At 47.3% G+C, this 20000-nt stretch overlaps 1 protein-coding gene and 1 long non-coding RNA gene across 8 annotated transcripts in view; one reads left to right on the top strand and one right to left on the bottom strand.

Annotated features, from left to right (window-relative positions):
* The window catches only part of LOC142887940 (membrane-associated phosphatidylinositol transfer protein 2-like), a 51761-nt gene that overhangs the window by 12433 nt on the left and 19328 nt on the right, over nucleotides 1-20000 (bottom strand). For 5 of the 7 annotated variants that reach the window (XM_076025918.1, XM_076025917.1, XM_076025922.1 and 2 more), the window contains exons 2-16: nucleotides 19288-19565; nucleotides 14165-14379; nucleotides 13341-13462; nucleotides 12439-12672; nucleotides 11757-12098; nucleotides 9603-9698; nucleotides 7565-7669; nucleotides 7225-7289; nucleotides 6756-6827; nucleotides 5055-5299; nucleotides 3902-4091; nucleotides 3545-3664; nucleotides 2449-2666; nucleotides 1965-2140; nucleotides 898-1068 (exon numbers count right to left, since the gene is read on the bottom strand). In XM_076025918.1, the coding sequence (XP_075882033.1) occupies nucleotides 898-1068; nucleotides 1965-2140; nucleotides 2449-2666; nucleotides 3545-3664; nucleotides 3902-4091; nucleotides 5055-5299; nucleotides 6756-6827; nucleotides 7225-7289; nucleotides 7565-7669; nucleotides 9603-9698; nucleotides 11757-12098; nucleotides 12439-12672; nucleotides 13341-13462; nucleotides 14165-14379; nucleotides 19288-19365 (2449 nt within the window). In that variant the 5' untranslated portion in view covers nucleotides 19366-19565. Of the gene's footprint in view, nucleotides 1-897; nucleotides 1069-1964; nucleotides 2141-2448; nucleotides 2667-3544; nucleotides 3665-3901; nucleotides 4092-5054; nucleotides 5300-6755; nucleotides 6828-7224; nucleotides 7290-7564; nucleotides 7670-9602; nucleotides 9699-11756; nucleotides 12099-12438; nucleotides 12673-13340; nucleotides 13463-14164; nucleotides 14380-15462; nucleotides 15496-19287; nucleotides 19566-20000 lie in introns of those variants that run through there. The other 2 variants (XM_076025919.1, XM_076025920.1) reach the window with 2 other exon arrangements.
* LOC142887941 (uncharacterized) lies at nucleotides 9091-9433 on the top strand. The gene is made up of 2 exons (XR_012926629.1): nucleotides 9091-9224; nucleotides 9283-9433. It is a non-coding gene; the product is annotated as an uncharacterized LOC142887941 (long non-coding RNA).

Raw genomic sequence — 20000 nt, 5'->3', positions numbered from 1 at the left:
GCTGACCTACTTCATAGGAGCAAAAATGCATCTTGGAATATGTAGAAAACACGTTTTAATGTTAATTGAAAATGAACAAAAGCGTCACAACAAAATATGTGTCTTTGTAGCCCCATGGTATTTAGCTCTTTACTGAAATGACTATTGAAACACTGAAAGACACAAATGAAATACAGCTATTTTATGACTTACTTATTAATATTTTTTTTCAAGTTTGGCGGGTCGGATTAAAAATCGTACCTGGCCGAATATGGGCCCCGGCCCGGAGTTTGCCCACACCTGATCTAGATTGTTCCTGCTGCTTTCTTGACTGTGAATGCTGTTTTTTGCTTTTTGCACGATCTTTGGTAAACATTGTCCCTATTACTTTAAATTCACTTGCACATCCTATGAGCATGGGACAATAAAATCCTTGAATCTTGAATCTTGAGATCTGATCAGCTCATCAGCGACTGCACTGACTGGCTCTCGTGGGGGTCGAGTCCATTCATCCCAAACAAGGAGCACCAACAGGACTGTGGCCACACTGACATGGACAACGTGCTTCACAAAAAAAATGACACAGAGGCACATAGAGGTAGAAAAATGTGTCATTTTTCCTTTAGGACAACGTTGACCCCAGTGCATTGTGGGTGTCAAGAGGGTGTTACTGGGCATGTGTGCCTGCCTGCAAGCACCGGTAAGAGACAAACAATCAGTAACTGGTGGAGTCAGTTAACCCTAACCCAGGTATGACCTTCGCCCTGTATGACCTTCACCAGGTATGACCTTCGCCCTGTATGGCCTTCACCAGGTATGACCATTGTCTGCTCTGCTGTCTTATCACATATGTGATTGCGCAGCCCTGCAGGGCGTTTGCCGTCCACAGGGTGGCAGTGTTGTTTCCGGGTTACTCACCCAGCAGGGCCGAGTTGCCGTCCCCCAGTGGGAAGCGCTGGTAGCGGGGAACGTTGAACGGAGGCAGGAGGTGAAATTTCCTCTCCAGGAGCGGCTCCAGGCGGGACGCCGAGGGGTCGGCTGGGTGGAACAAGTTGTAGACCTGCTGGCACGCGGGACGCAGCTGCGCCACTGTGAAATAAAAATAAATACATACATGGAGAAGTTAGCATTTCCTCTAATGGAGGACATCTGAAAATCAAAACTATGGATGTAATTCCATAATATCAGACACAAACAATTTTATTATGAGAGAACGTGGTTGTGCCCCCTACTGGTGGTGTGGTGACTAGCCAGTTTATTTATGTTTTAGTGAATTTATTTATGTTTTAGTGAATTTATTTATGTTTTATTTTATTCATTTATTTCAAATAATAAATTAAAAGTCCAAAAAGGATCAGGTAGAAGTAAAACATGAAACTGCCCATTTCTTGCTTATTAATAATAAAAGTAGCTTCTTAAATTTAATTACAGCCAAATATAAATACACACACAACTACCCAACTTGACTTGAATATATAATAATTTAACAAACAAAGAAAACCAATCCGTTAACACAACCATAAAACCCTCAGGATTTATTTTTTGTACTGCTTTTTAAGTTGTTCTTTATTTCTGCTTTGCTTCAACCCCTCACCATTCCACGCTTCTACCCCACAAATTACAAAAATATACATACTTTTCCTTTTTGAATAAAAGCAAAGTTTTTTTTAATTGGGATTTATTTTTAAACAAACTTTTTGCTCAATCTGACTCAATCCCACAATTTCAATGAATGTGACATAAAAAAAAACAGTGCGTTCGTGTGCACCCGATATATCACACATTGTGGACTATCCCGATTGCTATTTTTTGTAACGTGGATCATGGTTGTAAGTTGCTTTTACACACGTTGCCCCAGACGTCCGCACAACAATACAAATATGGTAACACAAGTGATCAATACAGGATGTCTGCATTGATAAAAGTATCTTTCAACAACCCATCAGCAGCATATTATAATATTTAGGACAAGTCAAGCGTCTTACCGTCCAGCATGGGGATGACTGTCTTCCTCAGCGCCAGCACCAAACCCAGAGGGGAGCCGAACAGGAAGAAGTCCGACACCTCAAAGTCAAACTTGCCCAGGGAGCTTCCATCCAGCATGGTGCTGCTGCTGGACCTGCGGGACGCCGCGTCGCTGCGCAGGACGCTGGAGTGCAAACTGGAGAGATAATAACAATAAATAATAATAATGACACTAATAACAATAATAAGCGCTTTTCAAAGTCCTCAAAGAAACTTTACAAAAGAAGTTAAAACATATCGGAATAAAACTTGGAATAAAAAAAAAAAAAAACTTGGAAAATGTCCAAACAAATAGATCAAATGCAGATGACAGTAAAATAAGATAAAAAGGAGTTTTTTTTAATCAATTGTGGTTAAAAGTCAAAAACAGTCACAGATCAGTTTCCTGTCGGGGCTACGATTAACTTTTCATGGTCATTATTTTCTCCCTCTGAGGATTCACACCTGGACAAGAAGGCCTGGTGCTGCTTGATGGTGTCCAGCTCGTAGGTGGACGAGTCGCTCCTCTTGCGCGGGAGCTGCCTCTTGGCGTCTTCGCCAGCGCCGGCGCGAGGGATGTCGATGTTGCTGCGGCTGAGGTGGCGGCTGCCCTCCAGGGTGGGCGAGGCCGAGCCGGGCCCGCTGTTGACCGTGGTGGCGCCGGGGGAGAGCAGGTCCTGGTCCTGGGAGGTGCAAAAATAAAAAAAAAGATAATAATGAAAAGTGTTGAAATTTTTGGACTCAGATTGGAAAAACCATTGCGGAATAACATTAGCAGTTCATGGTTAGGTAGAGCAGTGTTTCTCAACTGGTGGGTCGTCAGGTGTGCCATGAAGAACAAAGTCTCAGGAAAAACATTTCTAAACCACCACATTTCACAACAGGTGTAATGTAACATATTTATAAACATTTTAAACATGCAAATATTTTGTATTTATTCTATTTCTTTTAATTTCATAGAAATTTGTTCATCATCTCTGCAGTAATTATGCACATTTCCCCAATGTGGGACAAATAAAGGCATTCTATTCTATTGTAATCTATTCTATGGAAAAAAAAAAAATCCAATTTCACTTAATTGGTAAAAAAACAACAACAAAACATTCCATTGTGGAGTGACTGTGCTCTAAAATGAAAGTCCACTCTCCTCCCTCAGTTCCACCCAGGACAACGTTCAAGATTCAAGATTCAAGATACCTGTATTGTCATTCCAACTAAAATACCAGACAGGTACGCAGCAGAACAAAATTTTGTTATGCCTGGCTCAGGAGAGTGCAAAACAACATGTTAACATTAAAAAAAGGCCCTAATTTTAAATAAAAAAGAACTTTAAAAATGTGCAAATCAGCAGATTTGCACATTTATTGTTATTATTAGACTAAAAAGTCTCATTCTATGATGTTTTTGGTTGGTGGTGTGCTACGAGTTTCTTTTTCAATGATGATTGATTGATCAACAATGATTTTCTGTTGTGCCGTAGCTCAAAAAAGCTTGAAAAACGCAGAGTTACAGCATTCTTTTCAAAAATAAGCGACCTCTGCTCCGCTGCACGTGGCCTCACCTGCACGCTGACCACGCTGCCCCTGCGGCTGCTGTTCTGGCTCTCGTTGACCGTCTGGTTGCTGCTGCACAGCGCGTCAAAGCCCAGGATCCCTCCCACACAGTCTCCAATGAGACAAACCTGGAGAGTGAAAAGGGTCGGACACAGAGTTAAAGTAACCGCTCTGACGGTGCACTAATGGAACAGAGACGATCACATGTGGTGACTTGTGCATGCAGCAGAGGTGGAGTGAAAAAGAATTCATAGGGTGTTTTAATTTTAAATAAGATAAAAGAAAATAAAAATAAAATAAAAAAAACAACCAAACACACCATCTGTGTGACAGAAAACAATGCAAACAAATGAGGAGTAGCTGACCTGGCCTGAGAAGGATGCCCCGTCCAGAGACTTGATGAAGTCTGAGTAGACCTGGTTGGCTCGGACAATGACAGTGGTCATGGCCTCCTGGTACTGCGGAGAGGAGGTGGCCAGCAGGGGGAGCGCTGCCAGTGGGATGTGGTCCTGACTGCTGGACAGACAGCTCTCATCATAGCTGTATGGGCTCAGGCTGCAAACAATAAAAAAAAAAAAGAGAGAGCGAGAGAGATGAAAGTTTTTTTGTGTGTACTTTAGATCAGCGTTTCTCAACTGGTGGGTTGCCCCCTGAGAGTGGGTCGTAGAGCTGTTATGATTGGGTCGTAGAGCTGTTATGACTGGGTCGTAGAGCTGTTTTGATTGGGTCGTAGAGCTGTTTTGATTGGGTCGTAGAGCTGTTTTGATTGGGTCTCGCGGCTTTGCAGGCAGAAAATGTTGTGCATTTTGCGGCAGTTGGGAGAGGCTCCAACAAAACCCTGCAACCCCAAGTGCAGGAAGAAGCAGGTATTGAAGATGGATGGATGGATGGATGGATTTTGCAGGACACAAAATTCATTAATGTATTTAATACAATGCTATATATACACAAGCAAGTGTTTTTATTTTCGTGGTATAAATATGAGTGTTGTGGAATAGATTTGGGTCGCACTTTCATGATAAGGAAAGAAATGTGGCACCATCGAAGAGCTTTTCACTGAGTTGGAGCATTCAAAGAGAGCGTGTGTGTGAGTGTGTGTGTGTGTGTTTGTGTTTGTGCATGCATGTACCTGCATGTGTGTGTGTCTATGTGTGCGTGCGTACGTGTCTGTGTCTGCATGTGTGTGTTTGTGTGTCTATGTGTGTGTTTGTGTGTCTGCATGTGTGTTTGAGTTTGTGTACGTGCGTGCATGGGTGTGTGTCTGCTTGTGTCCATGCATGTAAATGTGTGTCTATGTGTATGTGTGCGCATGTCTGCGTCTGTGTATGGATGTGGTGTATGTGTCCGTGTGTGTGCGTGCGTGCGTGTAGAGAGAGAGAGAGAGCGAGAGAGATAGAGGGAGCGAGAGAGAGAGAGAGAGAAAGAGAGAGCAAGAGAGCGAGAGAGAGAGAGAGAGAGAGAGAGAGAGAGAGAGAGAGAGAGAGCGAGAGAGAGAGAGCGAGAGAGAGAGAGTCTCACTTGGACACCAGGGAGAAGGCCTCGGCGCAGATGGCAGGGCAGGGCACCAGGCGGATGGCGAGGCGCCCCAGCGCGGCCGGGTAGTGAACCCTCATCACCGTCTGGAAGGCGGCGCTGATGGTGTTGACGTCGGCCTGCTTGCTGCTGGGCTCGCCGCCTCCCGTGTCCAGGATGTTGCCGCCGTGCAGCACCAGGATCAGCACGTGTATCTTGGAGGGCTGCAGACACGGCTGGGAGGAGCTCTCCTGAACATGAACACAGCCAAACAAAACCAGCAGAGCGGAGACAGTGAGGAAGAAGCTCATCCGTAAGTAAGTGATTCCTTTAAATAGGAAAAAACCTTTGTCTCGGTCGGCAGGACCGAGGACGACACACGTAGGGGGCCATTTGCTACACACCCAGAGAGGAAGTGGAGCCGACATTCCACCGCACAGCACAATACCACAAAATAACAACAACAACAACAACAACAACAAGCACCATTTGTCTTTCAGGTTCAGTTCCAGAGAGCTGAGGCTGCATGTATATCAGCGGTCCCCAACCCCAGGGCCGTGGACCGGTCCCTGGTCGCACAGAAGGAATAGATAACTTAGATTACTCTCTGTTTTATTTATTATTAGAGTCGGAACAATGTTTTATTTTTGAAAAGTTCGGATTTTCTTTGTTACATCCGTCTAATGGCTGAACTCTTGATGCACGTCAAGGTGCTCGTCTCGGTCACGTGATAGGTTACCGCTAAAGTTAAAGCCACGAGCTAGTTACTTAGCAACCTAGCTAGCTAGCAAAAAAAAGGGAAGACAAACGTCTTTGGGAAGTTTCTTTGCTAAGGGGAAAAGGCCCAGCTGAGGCTGCATGTACATCAGCGGTCCCCAATCCCAGGGCCGTGGACCGGTCCCTGGTCACACAGAAGGAATAGATAACTTACATTACAACAATGTTTTATTTTTGAAAAAATCAGATTTTCTCCGTTACATCCGTCTAATGGCTCAACTCTTGATGCACGTCACGGTGCTTGTCTCGGTAACGTCTTTGGGAAGACAAAACATGGATTTTATCTGGACATGAGACGCACTCGCACCGAGCCCACTCTGCGTTATATGCAGTTTCTGGCTCTCTATAATGAGGCAATGAAGCCTTCAAAAGTGCTTCTCCACTCGGAGACCAACCGCCTGCATTAAAAGACCAGCAGCCTTTGGAGTATTTTAAAAGTAAAAAGCTGTTATCCACGTTACTCATGTTATATTGTTGTTGTCGCCGTGCTAGGAAGACGCTGCTAATAAAGTCGCAAACGAGTACACAGGGGATTCCTTGTTTATTAACGTATTTAGATTATACCACAGTACATCAAGTCGGCGTTTTGAAGCAGTGACCTGCCTTATACACCTTAAAGTCCGGTCCCTGAAAACATTGTCTGACATTAAACCGGTCCGTGGCGCAAGAAAAAGGTCGGGGAGCGCTGATGACATGACATGACATGACAGCACAGCTGCAGGGGCGTCATGGGAGCTGAACAGGTGGAGGTGAGCACATGGGGGGAGGAGAGGGGTGCTGGGGCTGCAGGTACACACTGGGACTCCAAGGTTTCTCCAGGGGCAGGGGCAGGGGCGGGAGAAGAGGGGCGGGTCTCTGTGGGGTCACTGCAGGTCACAGTGACCTCGGCGGGTGGAGGGGGTCAAAGGTCACAGGCGTTGTCCTACTTACTGTCGGGTGCCTGGTTACTGTGATGGTGGGGATGGGAGAACTAGCAGCGCTGGCCCTAACAGCGCCTGGCATCTGAACACAAGAGGACAGACTCAGGGCTCAGAGGAGAGGACTCCCCCCTCCTCCTCCTCCTCCTCCTCCTCCTCCTCCTTTGGCTCCTCCCCTACAACGCCTCGCATCTCGCTACGCTTCCTCTCACTCCTTTTCCAATAGGTCACCTGTTTCCTTTTCTGGGTTTTCATCATTTTGTTTCCTTACATTTTCTTTCTACAATTTTTACGTCAAGGAATTGTTTAAATGTCAAAACTGCTCATTCAAAATAAAACAACCAAATTTCCCAGCTTTTGTTTTGTTTTGTCTTTTTCTTCAGGGGTTCCTGTTCAGGGCTGCGGTTTCTCATGGCAACACGTTGCCCATGCTCCTCTCCTGCTGCAGAGGGACAGAGGACGCGGTGCGACACACGACGTACCTCATCTAGTCGGTCCTCGCTGGCGCCTCTCTCGTAGTCCACGGTCATCTCTTTTAACAACTCACCTGAAAATCAAGACAAACACGGTTGCAAAGATTTATGCATTTTATAAACTGTTGTGTGTGTCTGTGTTTGTATATACACACATATGTGGACATATTTCATTTTCTTAATTAGTTATCTACTTTGTTCCTGCTTGTTTGCTCTTATTGCTATTTCTTATCTCTATTTCTATTTGTACTGATTGAGTTGGAGCTGCTGTGACAAGTAATTTCCCCTCAAGGATGAATAAAGCATTGTGACTCTGATTTTGATGTAAAGCCGAGGGTCTTAATCGTACCTGGAGCTTCTTCTGGGTCCGCCGCCTCGATCTTGTCCATGAGGTCGTTTGAGTTCCACTTGGAGATTTCCTTGGGGAGCACGTCCTCAGGGTCCGAGAAGTCCTCTGCAGGGGAGACACAGGGACAAATATGATTAATGGCTGACAGTCTCAGTGTCGTCCAGGGCTCCCAATTTGAGTTTGCAGAAGGTTATTTGAGCAAATTTGTATGAATTATGAGGAGAAAATGAGCTGGAAAGAGATGTTTCTCGAGATCCTGGGAAAAAAAAAACATATGCTGAAAGTTTCATTTAAAATGCTTAATACATTTATGAAGGTGGCGGCCAAGTCATAAATACAACAGGTGTTTCACTGTTTGAGAGATGGATCTTTCTTTTCTGATGAGAGAAAGTGTTGCAGTCCAGTTATCATCATTAGAAACAGAGCCTTTAAAAGCATATTACTGGCTGTGTTATTCATTCATTGTTGGATCTGCAAGACAATCTTTGTCTTATCCCATAATTTCTCTCCTGGGAGACTTTTGTTGCTCTGCCAATATCTTGAGCTTCTGACATACAGGGAGCTGCCTTCTGTTCTCTTCAAGGAATTAATCACGACCAAAAAGAGAACTGAAACATTGCAAGCTGTAATATTCCATCACTTTATGTGCTTGAAGAATTATTTACTGAGAAAAACTGCGTTAAGTCACTGTGACAAACCTCAGATGCAACTACTCTGGACTCTGCAAACTGCAGTGAGACCTTTTGCAATTATCCAATGTGTTTTTTTGGAAGCAACTAAAATGTATTTCATTGGTGCTTGTGAGTTGTGTAATCTGCTTCTGAATCTGCAGTAACGTCTGCCATTCAACAAAAAAAAAAAAAAAAAAGCAGGTATTAGCATTAAGAACTTTTTTTCCCCCTATGCTGCTCATGTTCATGGAACGTGTGCACATCTTTTGAGTTAAAGTGGATTTCAGTATTTTGATCGTTTTGGAACTTCAACAGCGAATGAAGCAAAACTAATAAATATTTTGATCTGTGATGAATCAATTACTCCCCCATGTTGAATGTGTGCATGGAGACTTCTCCCCTTCAAGCATTTAAGTGTGTGTGAAGCGTTGTGAAGCTGAGGAGTATAAAAAAACATAGAAAGCCAGTATGAGATGAAATCTGAGCCCAGACTGTCCGTTTCCAAATTTAATTCATGCAGCACAACCACCTGACTCACGCAGCACGACAAAAAAAAGAAGATATTTTCAAATACTGCACTATATCTGGATTCAAAGACACCACCACGCTCATCTTTAATTAAATTCAATCACTTCAGTAAAGGGAAAAAATGCGACGTGGGTTCATTTCAAGGAGGAAACAGGCAACAGGGGATTCACAGCAACATCACTGGTGCAAATAAATAATCAGACGTCAACACAGTTCAGTCTAATGATTGTGAGGTAGTTCCAAAAATGATGGACGGACTCAACAGGTGCAAACTAAAGAATGCAGGCAAATGTTTCAACAGTGAAATAAACGACAGGATGATTTTATTCTGCCTTCATCATCAAGACAAAACACACGGAGTCACAAACACTGATGAAGGAATCGAGGCGGCTTCATTTAAAGCCTTTTTTCTTCTACAGTATGGATTCTTTTATCTTGTGTGTGTGTGTGTGTGTGTGTGTGTGTGTGTGTGTGTGTGTGTGTGTGTGTGTGTGTGTGTGTGTGTGTGTGTGTGGACAGCAGTGGAACAGGGTTGACAATGACTGTGACTGCGAGGTGGACGTCGGGGTGACAGGGAGTCCTCGGCCAGCCGCGGCGACACACTGGTGTCACAACTATTTCAACTGCAGCCCCAAAGCATGCTGGGTATCTGGGAAGCTTAAGAATTGATCTGCGGTTGAAGAGATGCATGCAGAGTCAGCAGGGCTAAGAGGCGGAAAACCTGAAAACACAGCTGAAAGTCTGATGATGCTGGTGGTTTTTTTTTTTTTTTTTTGTTGCTGATTTTTGTTGTTTTTAAAAAAACAAAAAAAAAAAACAATCAAAAGTGTGACCGTTACCGTGAGCGTCGAAGAACTCTTCGTCCGAGCTGTCGTCAGAGTCCCGTGCAATGCTCTGCATCCGCCACTCGGAGATGCTGTGACGCGATGGGCTGACTGGATGGGTGAGGGGACGCACACGCGCGCACACACACACACACACACACACACACACACACACAGAGGGAGGGAAAATAAACAAAATCAGTGTTATTTTCAGACATGTGTTGCACCATACCTTTGTCTCTTTTTTAAACACACAAACACAGACGCACAACCTAACAAAAAAATAATGCAAATCTCCTTTGGCCCACACACACACACACACACACACACACACACACGCAGAGTGTTATATAAACAGGCAACAGTCTCTGCGGCATTACTTCATCCCAGATGGAGTGCATGCTGTTGGACGGGAGGGGGTAGTGTGTGTGTGTGCGTGTGTGTGTTGGGTGGGTGGGTAAAAGTGAGACTATTGTATGATGGACCATTTGAGGACGCAGCCGCCAGATTAAAGACAGCCTGGCTGAAATCATGCACTGTGTCTCTGCTCCACTGTGATTAGCTGCAGAGGACTCTCTCTCTCTCTCTCTCTCTCTCTCTCTCTCTCTCTCTCTCTCTCTCTCTCTCTCTCTCTCTCTCTCTCTCTCTCTCTCTCTCTCTCTCTCTCTCTCTCTCTCTCTCTCTCTCTCCTCTCTCTCTCTCTCTCTCTCTCTCTCTCTCTCTCTCTCTCTCTCTCTCTCTCTCTCTCTCTCTCTCTCTCTGCGTGTGTTGTGAAGGGAGGCAGGGAACACGGAAGGAAACGGCAGCGGTGCAGGGGGGTGTTCACTGCAGAGTGTCAGCAGCCACTTCTGGTCCGTGATGTCAGCGATGCTGCTATAAATAGCCCAAAAGAGCGGGCGAGGGTGGGAGAGGGAGAGAGAGAGAGAGAGAGAGAGAGAGAGCGAGCGAGAAAGAGGCTGCTGGAGGTGAAACAAGGTTGGAGCAACAGTGGGCAGCAGCCGGTGGGGGGATTGCGAGGGGGGGGTGAAACCGTAGATGGGTGGGAGTCGGTCGGGGGGGCACCGAGTTGTTTGGACATGTGGCTGGTGACGCGAGTTTGGCGGCTAAAATTAGCGCAGGTGAGATTTGCCCCCTGCTGGTGTGCAGCAGCAGCAGACAGAAATGCATTCCAACATTGAGAAACACGTGCCAGCAGGTGGCGGACGCAAAAAAAAGATCCTCAGAAAACAAAAACAAGAAAATTGTTTAGCATCGATACAGATCAATAACTTTGATTTGCTCATAAGCTCCTGATGCTGCTACTTGGAACCGGGAAAAAAAAAAAAAAAAAAAGAGTTGAGGATGGTCCGACTCGGCTCTGAACCAGTTTAACCTCTGCTGTGGAATTCTTTGCATAGCAGCGGCTTCCAGCTCCGACATGCCTTCAAAGTCACAACTGACTGTCAACAACCTGTTTGGACTTGGCCGGGAGAGTGTGTTTGCCCTCGCTAGCTCGCTTGCTCGCCCGCCCCCCCGCCCTTTAAAGTGGGACGATGACTCCACCAAACGGCTGGATGGGGGGTAAATATAGACATGGTCATGTGCAGAATGGAGAGATGTGGGTCTGGGTGCTGTGGGCAGGGCACCAGGCGGATGGCACGACGGAGGCAGGTTTTCACACCACACGTTCACGTTCTTGAACCCCCAATGGCCACTGGAGGTACTGCAGCCAAAAAACGTACGAGCGTACAGCTCAAAAAGTGTTTTTTCCCCCCATTAGACCGCAATGCAAAAAGAAAGGCCTATACAACAGCTGGCAGGACGACCTTTGACCTGAAACGTGGTACGTATTAAATCTGTCTATCACAGATTTTTCAGTCATGGACATTTAATGTTTTATTTATTTTTATTTTTCTAAAGAATCGTAAAGGCCGGAAAATCTTCAGAAAATATATATATATTCCCAGCGTGATGTCTCGGCTCCTTCTGATTGGCTGATGTGTCCTGGTGCATCATACAGAGGCATGATGGGAAGTGACACGGCGGAAGCCGAAAACATTTTGGGTGTATGTGCTGGTGGAGCAACTCCATTTGAATGAATGGGAGCCGTGCTGGATCTCTGGGAGGTTTGGTGGAACCTCATAAACTCAATCTCAAACGCCGACACAAGGTGGCGTCGATGCTGCTCACCTCCCCTTTTGGAGGAGCGCGAGGAGCGCGAGGAGGTGGACCACTGCTTGGTGAGGACGCCCCGCGGCTGCAGGGTCTCTCCGCCGCCGCCGCTGACCACCACCACCTCCTCGGCCTCGATGGAGCTGATGGCCTCCTTGGCCTCCTGCTCCTTGTCCGGCGACGGAGCGCCGCCGTTGGTCTCCGTGGCCTCCTCGGCCTGGCTGAACTGGGCCATCTTGGTGGCCAGGGCCAGCTGGGTCTCCAGCTCCAGCTGCCGGATGTCCTCCATGGTCAGACCGTACCACTCGTCCTGCCAGCACCAGGCCTGCCGGTGGGCGCGGACCATCACCTTCCTCAGGCCTGGAGGCAGGGAGAGGAGAGAGCACACACACACACACACACACACACACACACACACACACACACACACACACACACACACACACACACACACACACACACACACACACACACACACACACATCTAAATGATACGGTCTCCGCCTTTAAATATGTCATTATTTGTAGTGTGTTGCAGTGATGTTGGGTCTGAATGTATGGTCTATGTAAAGGCTGCTGTCTTGGCCCATCTAATTGTTGGAAAACAGATTTTTAATCTCAATGAGTTTTTTTGACTTGGTTAAATAAAGGATATGATGATAACGACGATTACGAGTGAAAACTAAACTTGCAGACTTACCAACGTCGTGGATGAAGCGCTCGATCTTGGACTGCATGCCCCAGTAACGGAACTCCACCTTGCAGAGCTTGTAGGCGCACATGATGGGGGTCTTGCCGGGGTTGTTGTTGTACTCCTCGATCCAGTCGTCCCTCAGCGGACCCCGCTGGGTCTTGGCCGACTTGTAGAGCTGCGTGTCCTCCTCCGCCTTGTACTCGTGAGGAGGGATGGGGTCCGTCACGATGTCGATGGGGTCTGCGGGAGACACCGAGCCACGCCTCAGAATCACGCTAGTCAAACACTCGAGGCGGCTTGAGGACGAGACTGCCAACGCCCGGACTGCTAGGAGTGCAAAGCGCTGATCAAAATGATCACAGTCAGGAGTTTGTAAAGTGGGTCGCTGCGTGACCTCAAGCTGAGCAGCTTCACAAACTCAGTATCTGGGATAGCAAACAGTGAAACAACAACAGCGTGCAGTACCACCAGTTCACCACACGTGGGCCTCGCCTACTTCATATTAGTACACTGCAGAGAAAGGGCTGCAGCATCAGAACGTGAGGAACAGGATTTAAAGTGGACTCAGATCATACATATATATATATATATATACACACATATATATGTATGCATATATATATACATATACATACATACATACATACATACATATATATATACATATGTGTGTATATATGTATATGTGTATATATATGTATATATGTATACATACGTATACATACATATATATACGTATGTATACGTATATACACATATATATACATATACACACACATATATATATATATATACGTATACATATACACACATATACATGGGTATATATATAAATATATATTATATATACACACATATATATGTGTGGATATACATGACTTGTGAACATCAGTGCTTGTGACTCTCACCGATGGTCCGCTGTCGTTTGTCTGCTGCAGACAAGTTAAAGACGTCTGCCTGGTTGCCAGTGTCAGGTTTGTAGTAGGTCTCGATGTCAATGGAGAACTTCTCTACAAAGGGACAGGTGTATCTGCAGGCAGGGAAACAAAGAGAAATTAGACTCTGTTTTTTGTTTTTTGTTTTTTTACTCTGAGGTTAAAGATGAGAAGAATTTCATTGGGAATGATGACAGGCTCTCTCTCTCTCTCTCGCTCGCTCTCTCTGAGGAGGACGCGAGTTGTGTTGGCCGGACCCATGTGTTGCATGTGAGGCGCCACCGGAGGAAGCTGCTGTCACTGACTGAATAGACGTGTCAAGAGGCACTTGCAAGTCTATCAATATCCCGATGGTGCAGTCAAGTCAAGGGCACTTTTTCCCTCCTCACCACCTCCACGTCTTCGTGTTCACCGAGCGCCACGCAGAGAGCGAGCGAGAGAGAGAGAGAGAGTGTGAGAGAGAGAAAGAGAGAGAGATAGTGACTCCCACCTTCACATCAAACATCTGCTGACCTCCCAAATTTGGCACCATAATCTGAAGATCAGCTCGGCAGCATCACTCATCCTGACTGTTAATTCTCTTGAATTCGCTTAAATTTAAATGTGTATGCACATATTTAATTGAATTATTATAAGAGCATATGTCAAAAAACCCTGTTACCTATTAATACGAGAGAGTGCTGTTTCTTTTCGATATAAAACTAAGCAAAAACCTAAAAGCTACAAGCTGGGAATTTTGGCAGAGCGAAGTGCTCCACGTGGTCCCACTGCTGAGGCTGCGGAGGCTGGACGCTCACCTGGTGCGGGTGTAGGGGTAGGCGTTCCATGACTCCTCTTCCACCCTCAGCGCCGCTTTGGGCAGGATGGAGCGGAACCAGCTGGGGATGTGCATGCCGATGTGGTAGACCTTGTGGGTGTACTGGCCCGTGCCACCCGGGCCGTCCGTGTAGGGCTTGTTCTCCAGGATCTCCACCCCGCTGCCCTCGCCGCAGCTCTCCTCCCGGCTCTTTTTCTGCGTTGGTCAAATGACACGCGTCCATTAGGGTCGGGTATCGAGCACCGACTGGAACCGGGGCTAAAGCTCAAATTTTTACATTTTGATTCCTAATTTCATTGCTCTGCCCACTGACTAGGAGCAGGAAAAATGAGAATGCTAGTTTTTGCCCACCAGTGGGAGCTCAGTACCATGGACCTGCAACGTCAGACACTCTTGTGTGAACGGTTGTGTGAACGGTTTTTAAAAGTAACGCTGTCCTGTTGAAAAGCGTACCCCACTAAAAAAAAAAAAAAAAGGGGAAAAAAAAGAAAAATACATTTGACTTGGTGTATTTGACTTTTATATACTGTGAAAAAAATTTATGGTAAAGTTCATAAAAGTTTATAGATTTAAAATTCATGGAGCTGTTCAAAGTACAGTGTTAAATCCACAAAGACCTGTGGTTGACCATGAGCTAGCTCATTCAAAACGTTTTTGACCCTGCCTCTTAAAAGAATCAGAATCGTACCAACCCCAGCATTGATACATTACAATTCTTTTTTTGTTTGTTTGTTTGTTTGTTTTTGTTTTAATTAAAGAAAAATCAAAACAAAATAAAAAGTAAACGAAATGAAAAAAGGATTCAACAGCCTTTAGAGGTTGGATGCAGGAAAGTACTTTTAGGATATGTATGCTACTGGGCACTGAATGTGAAACTGGAAGCCTAAAACCAGTTTGTGCGGACACACCTCTCACTTCCGTGTGCATTGAGGTGTGCTGAGTTAAAGAAAAGCAGGACTGGGTGGAGACCGGAGCGGAACACGCTCAAGGCTTTGCCGCAAGAATGCAGAGTGGCAGCGGCGACGCCGCCAGAACGTCGTTGCGAAATCCCTCGTCTCAAAAGTATAAAGTCCAATTGTTGCGAATTACCAGCACAGCAGAAGGCGGAGGGCAAAAGGGGCAAAGGGGGCAAAGGGGGCCGTAAAAACGTCACGGATTGCCGCCGTACGCGTTTTCTGTAGAAGCGAGCGACTGCAGGCGCGTGCAGTCGCTCGGCGGCAGAGCGGGCGAGCTAGCAGCGTCGGGACGGCGTCCAGCTGCTGCTCCAGACCTCGTTACCTCTGACAGCTCCTTCATTAACCACCCGCGCTGCTCTCAACAGCCCCGACACGCCTCCCGAGACACAACACAGGCCGCCAACACCGCTGGCAGAGCGGCAAAACATGCCAGCCGCCGGCACCACGATCGGAAGTCTCTGGTTGTGACCGGGGGGGGGGGGGAGGAGGGTTCAGAGAAGAGAAAAAAAAAACACCCTGTAGTTGAGATTGTCTACAGCAACAATAAACAGCCGATAATTCAACAACGACATCTGGTTATTGATGAGTACAGCAAGATTACAGTATCTAATCTTTCTTCCTTAAAACGTTTCCTTTAATCAGGCAGAAGCAATCGAGCGCCGACTGCCAGGAACAGCGACAGTTCAGCAGCCAGATGACAGGCGCTGGCCGAGGGGGGACGGGGGTTCTGGTCTTTCAAAAACACAAACCCCAGGAGGTGTTGAGGCTTCTGGAAAGGCTTCCAAAGTAGCCTCTCTCTGGCCTACAGCCACATGTCCTCTCATCAGGCACCCAGCGGGTTTCAGATCTTTGGGCAAATGGTAAAAGGGTGCGATCACGATCCTGGTGACTTGTGATAGGTTTTGAAGGTTCGGGTTCTGAAAAGCAATTTGTCAGTTTTCAAGTAAAAGAGACAAAAAAAAGTGTTCTCCGTTCAACCTGGCACAGACACAAACCGGACATGTGGGTTCACAGGAATGAAAGGCTCTGTGTCAACTTACTACCTTGCTAAAAAAAAAAAATAATTGCCCAATTTTATTTATTTATTTTTGGTTAGGTGCTAAAGCGTCCCTATTACATGAGTCCAAACAGCATTTCTCCTCTCCTCCTTTCTTTTCCCAGCCATTAAAAGTCGCTCAGAGACTGGAAGCAACGGCCGTCCAGTATTTGCTCAGACAGGATGAGAGTCACATCCTGTGATCTGGCTTTGAAATTATTTTCGGCCCTCCTGCCTGGAGCCGGCAAGGCAGCAGGCCTCTTTCCTGCTGCTCAGGACGCCGTTCTCGCTTCCTCCCCGTCCAGATAGAGTCGCCTCGTCAGCCAGCCTGGGACGACCCAGACGCTCTCTCACCACATCCTCTCTCTCTCTCTCTCTCTCTCTCCCTCCCTGCCTCCCTTGTTCATGTATTTTGTATTTGATAATGCGGCAGTGACGGGGAAGGGAGCAAGAGGAGCTGCTGAGCTGCAGCTTCCATCCTTTTAGCTCCAAGTTCACCTGCAGGACCGACTGCAGGGACGGACGGACGGACGGACGGACGGGGGCCGACGTGCTGCAGTTGCCCTGGCAACGTACAGTAGAGAAGCCTGGGTGTCCAGCGACAGACAGACAGACAGACAGACAAGGAGGACAGACAGACAGACAAATAGACAGGCAAATTCCCCCTATTTTCCTTCTCTTCCCCTCCCTCTGTCCCCCCCCCCCCTCCCGCCTTCGCTCTCGGACTCTCCTTTTATCCTCCATTTCCTCCTTTCATTCACTTCCTTCCCTTGAAAGGAAGGAGGGGAAAGAAAGGGGGAAAAAAGAAGGAAAACCTGACCACCGGCACGCTGCTGATGTCACCATCGCCACGGCAACGGAAAGCACGCAGTGAGCGGCGGCGGCGCTGCTGCTGCTGCTGCTGCTGCTGCTGCTGCTGCTGCTGCGCTACTGAGGGAGAGGGAGAGGCTGGGAGGAAAGGTAACTAGAGGTCGCCGAGGTCAGGGCTCGCCCGAGCCATTCTTCCAGAGGAAGAATTCTTGCCAGCGACTCGTGGTTTATTTGCGCCTCCTTTTTCGGGCCTTTTTCGCGTGCGGTGAGTCACGCTTCCCAAACACATCCACGCCGAGACGGGATGACCTGCGTGCATAGTGGGGGGAATTTTGGTGGGGGAGGGGGGTTGATAGACAACAGAGCAACCAGACTGCGGGGGTTTGGGAGTTGGGGGGCTGAGGCCCTCAGCGGAGCTGCAGGTGACCAAAGCATTCACATTTGCAAGAGAGGCCTGGCTAGAGGTTAAAGGTCGAGCCTCCGCTGTGCAAACCCACGTGCAATAATCCAAGATAAGCAAGCGTATTAGTGAGTACTCTCTGATGTAACCATGTAAAATTCCTGATATAATAACACACTTCTCATTAAGGCCTTTCCAAAAAAACAAAGAAACTTGGTATTAGCATATTCCCACGGCGTCACAGACAATAGATGGGTTTGTTTTCCCAGGATTTTCCAGAGCCCTCAAACTTAAGCACCTTATGTAGCTCATGACTTAACACCTCGAGTTAGTTCCATGCTCGGCAAAATCCACTTGCTGCTGTTTTCTGTTGCTTTCTTGTCTCCAACCTGACCTTTAACTCCCTAGAAATAAGAGAAGTCCATCATTTCTCACTTTGGTTGACTCAACTTTTCTCAAAGTAATAAGAACAATAATCATAATCTCTCCCAGGTATTGGCTCCGCCCCTTGAGATGCTTCAGGGCCGCCTTCCAACTATGTGAAGGCTACGTGTCAACCTGAGCAGGCTGCTCCGCAAGAATGATAAAAATCTATAAACGGGGAAAATATGGGACCAATAAAATTATCCGACTCTCTCAATGCGCTGAATCAGCCAACAGTTATTCTAACATAACAACCAAGGGGAAGCAATAAAGTATAATCCCAGACACTCCTCTGCTTTGGAAATCGATCTTGGAAACCTGTTCTCAAGATGATTCATTTTCTCGCGACTTCGAGGAACCCTGACGTGAGGTCAACCCTCAACCTGCTCGTCAACAAACGCTGGGGGAAAAAAAAAAATTGTGCTTCACGTTACATGGTAACCAACTGCGCAGGCCCAAAAAATCTTTACAAGTCCACCAAAGGTTTTAGTCTTCATGCTAAAGATGAACCTGCAGCGTCTGCAACTTAAAAAAAAAATTAAAAAATGATGAAAGGAAATTGCGCCAGGTTCTGGAGTCGCTGTTGGAGCAGGCAGCTGCACTCCCTCCACCTCGGATTAAAATAAATCCTCCTCTGTGTATATGTGCCGGAACATATGTTGACACACAGCCGTCGTAACTAAAAGCTCCGTAAATCTGCTGCGAACCGCAGCGACGCCGCGCAACGTAAATCTCCCGACAGATGAAACTTTCTGACAGGAGATGAGGCAGCGCGGCGGCATCCGGTGGGATCAGTGGCCTCACCGCCCCCCAAACACCCTTCACTCCACGCTAGTGTTGTGGCCAAGACTGCACCAACCAACCAAGACCAAGACATTAGCAAGATTAGAGAGTATCGAGACCAGACCAAGGCTGTGTATATCAAAGAAAAACCATCAGGGAACAGAACAAATGACCAACTTTGCTTCATAAAACTAAAAAAATAAATTAATAACTAGGAATATATAATAAGGGGGTGGGGGGAGACGTGTCACTCTGGCTGTCACAAACGGAGTGAACCAAGGCAGCAGCTGGATTCTGATTATCGTGCCATTTGCAGTGTTGGCTGAGTCTCCACCCAGTCTGTCCAGTCGGACACCGAGACAAGATCCAATCAAATCGCCTTCGAGTCCGAGACGAGACCCTTAAAAAAAGTTGCCTCGGGACCAAGACCAATCTCGAGTACGACAACAATACCCCCCGGCCCCTCCACCACCATCACCACCACCACCACCTTCAACCCCGCCCCCCGTTTTAAACCGAGTCCAGTTTAAAACGGGATAATCAGTCGGAACACAGCCGCCCTTTGTTCTGGTGTCTCTGCCAGCGTCACACCAGCCATGTGACCGATCATGTTGTAATTCTGGGCCTGTTCAGGATTGGGGGTGGGGGGGGTTTGGGGGGTGACAAAGTAATGCGGTGTTGTTGCGAGAGCTCACCTGGATCATGTAGAGCTGGGCGATGCGGTACTCGTCCACACTCATCGGCATGGGTATGCGGTACTCTTTGATGAGCATGGTGGAGCCTGACGTCGGAGGGGGGGGAGGGGAGGGGTAGGGTGGGGTTGGCGGAGGGGTTGGGGTGGGGAGTGGGGGGGTGGGGGTGAAGATCGTCAACGGGTGGAAAGAGGGGAAGGGAGGGACGGGGGGGCTGAGGGGAGGCTCCCTACGTGCGACTCGTCAGATCAGCAGCGGTCCAAGTTCCACATGGATGGTTCCTGGAGGAAGAGGAGGAGGAGGAGGAGGAGGAGGAGGAGGAGGAGGAGGAGAAAGAGGCAAATTGAAGCTGTCAGTCAGTGTGAATGGCAATTTCAGATTCTTTCGAGCGTGCAGCAGCAGCAGCAGCAGCAGCAGGTCCGGCTCCACATCCAAAACACTAAGGTGGATGCTGGATCTGCACCGGTCCTCGCAAGACAACCGGCAGCAAACAATCAGAATTCAACAACAAAACTGAAGAGGAAAAAAAAGCAGCAGGAACTCCTCCACACGAACACACACACGCGCACGCACGCACGCACGCACGCACACACACGTAGGTGACCTCGCTCCTCTGGTCCAGTTCCAAGACTGCTGGCTCCCACCATCAGCATCAGCATCTCAGATCCAAGTGAACTAACTTGGAGCTCAAACTTCTCTTCTTATACTCAGGTGTG

This window comes from Nelusetta ayraudi, unplaced genomic scaffold (genome assembly GCF_046127955.1).
Source record: "Nelusetta ayraudi isolate G7.1 ecotype Tasmania unplaced genomic scaffold, CSIRO-AGI_Nayr_v1 ptg000018l, whole genome shotgun sequence".
NCBI classification, from domain to species: Eukaryota; Metazoa; Chordata; class Actinopteri; order Tetraodontiformes; family Monacanthidae; genus Nelusetta; species Nelusetta ayraudi.
The sequence above is the reverse complement of the archived record's forward strand: the minus strand, read 5'-3'. Positions and strand labels throughout refer to the sequence as shown.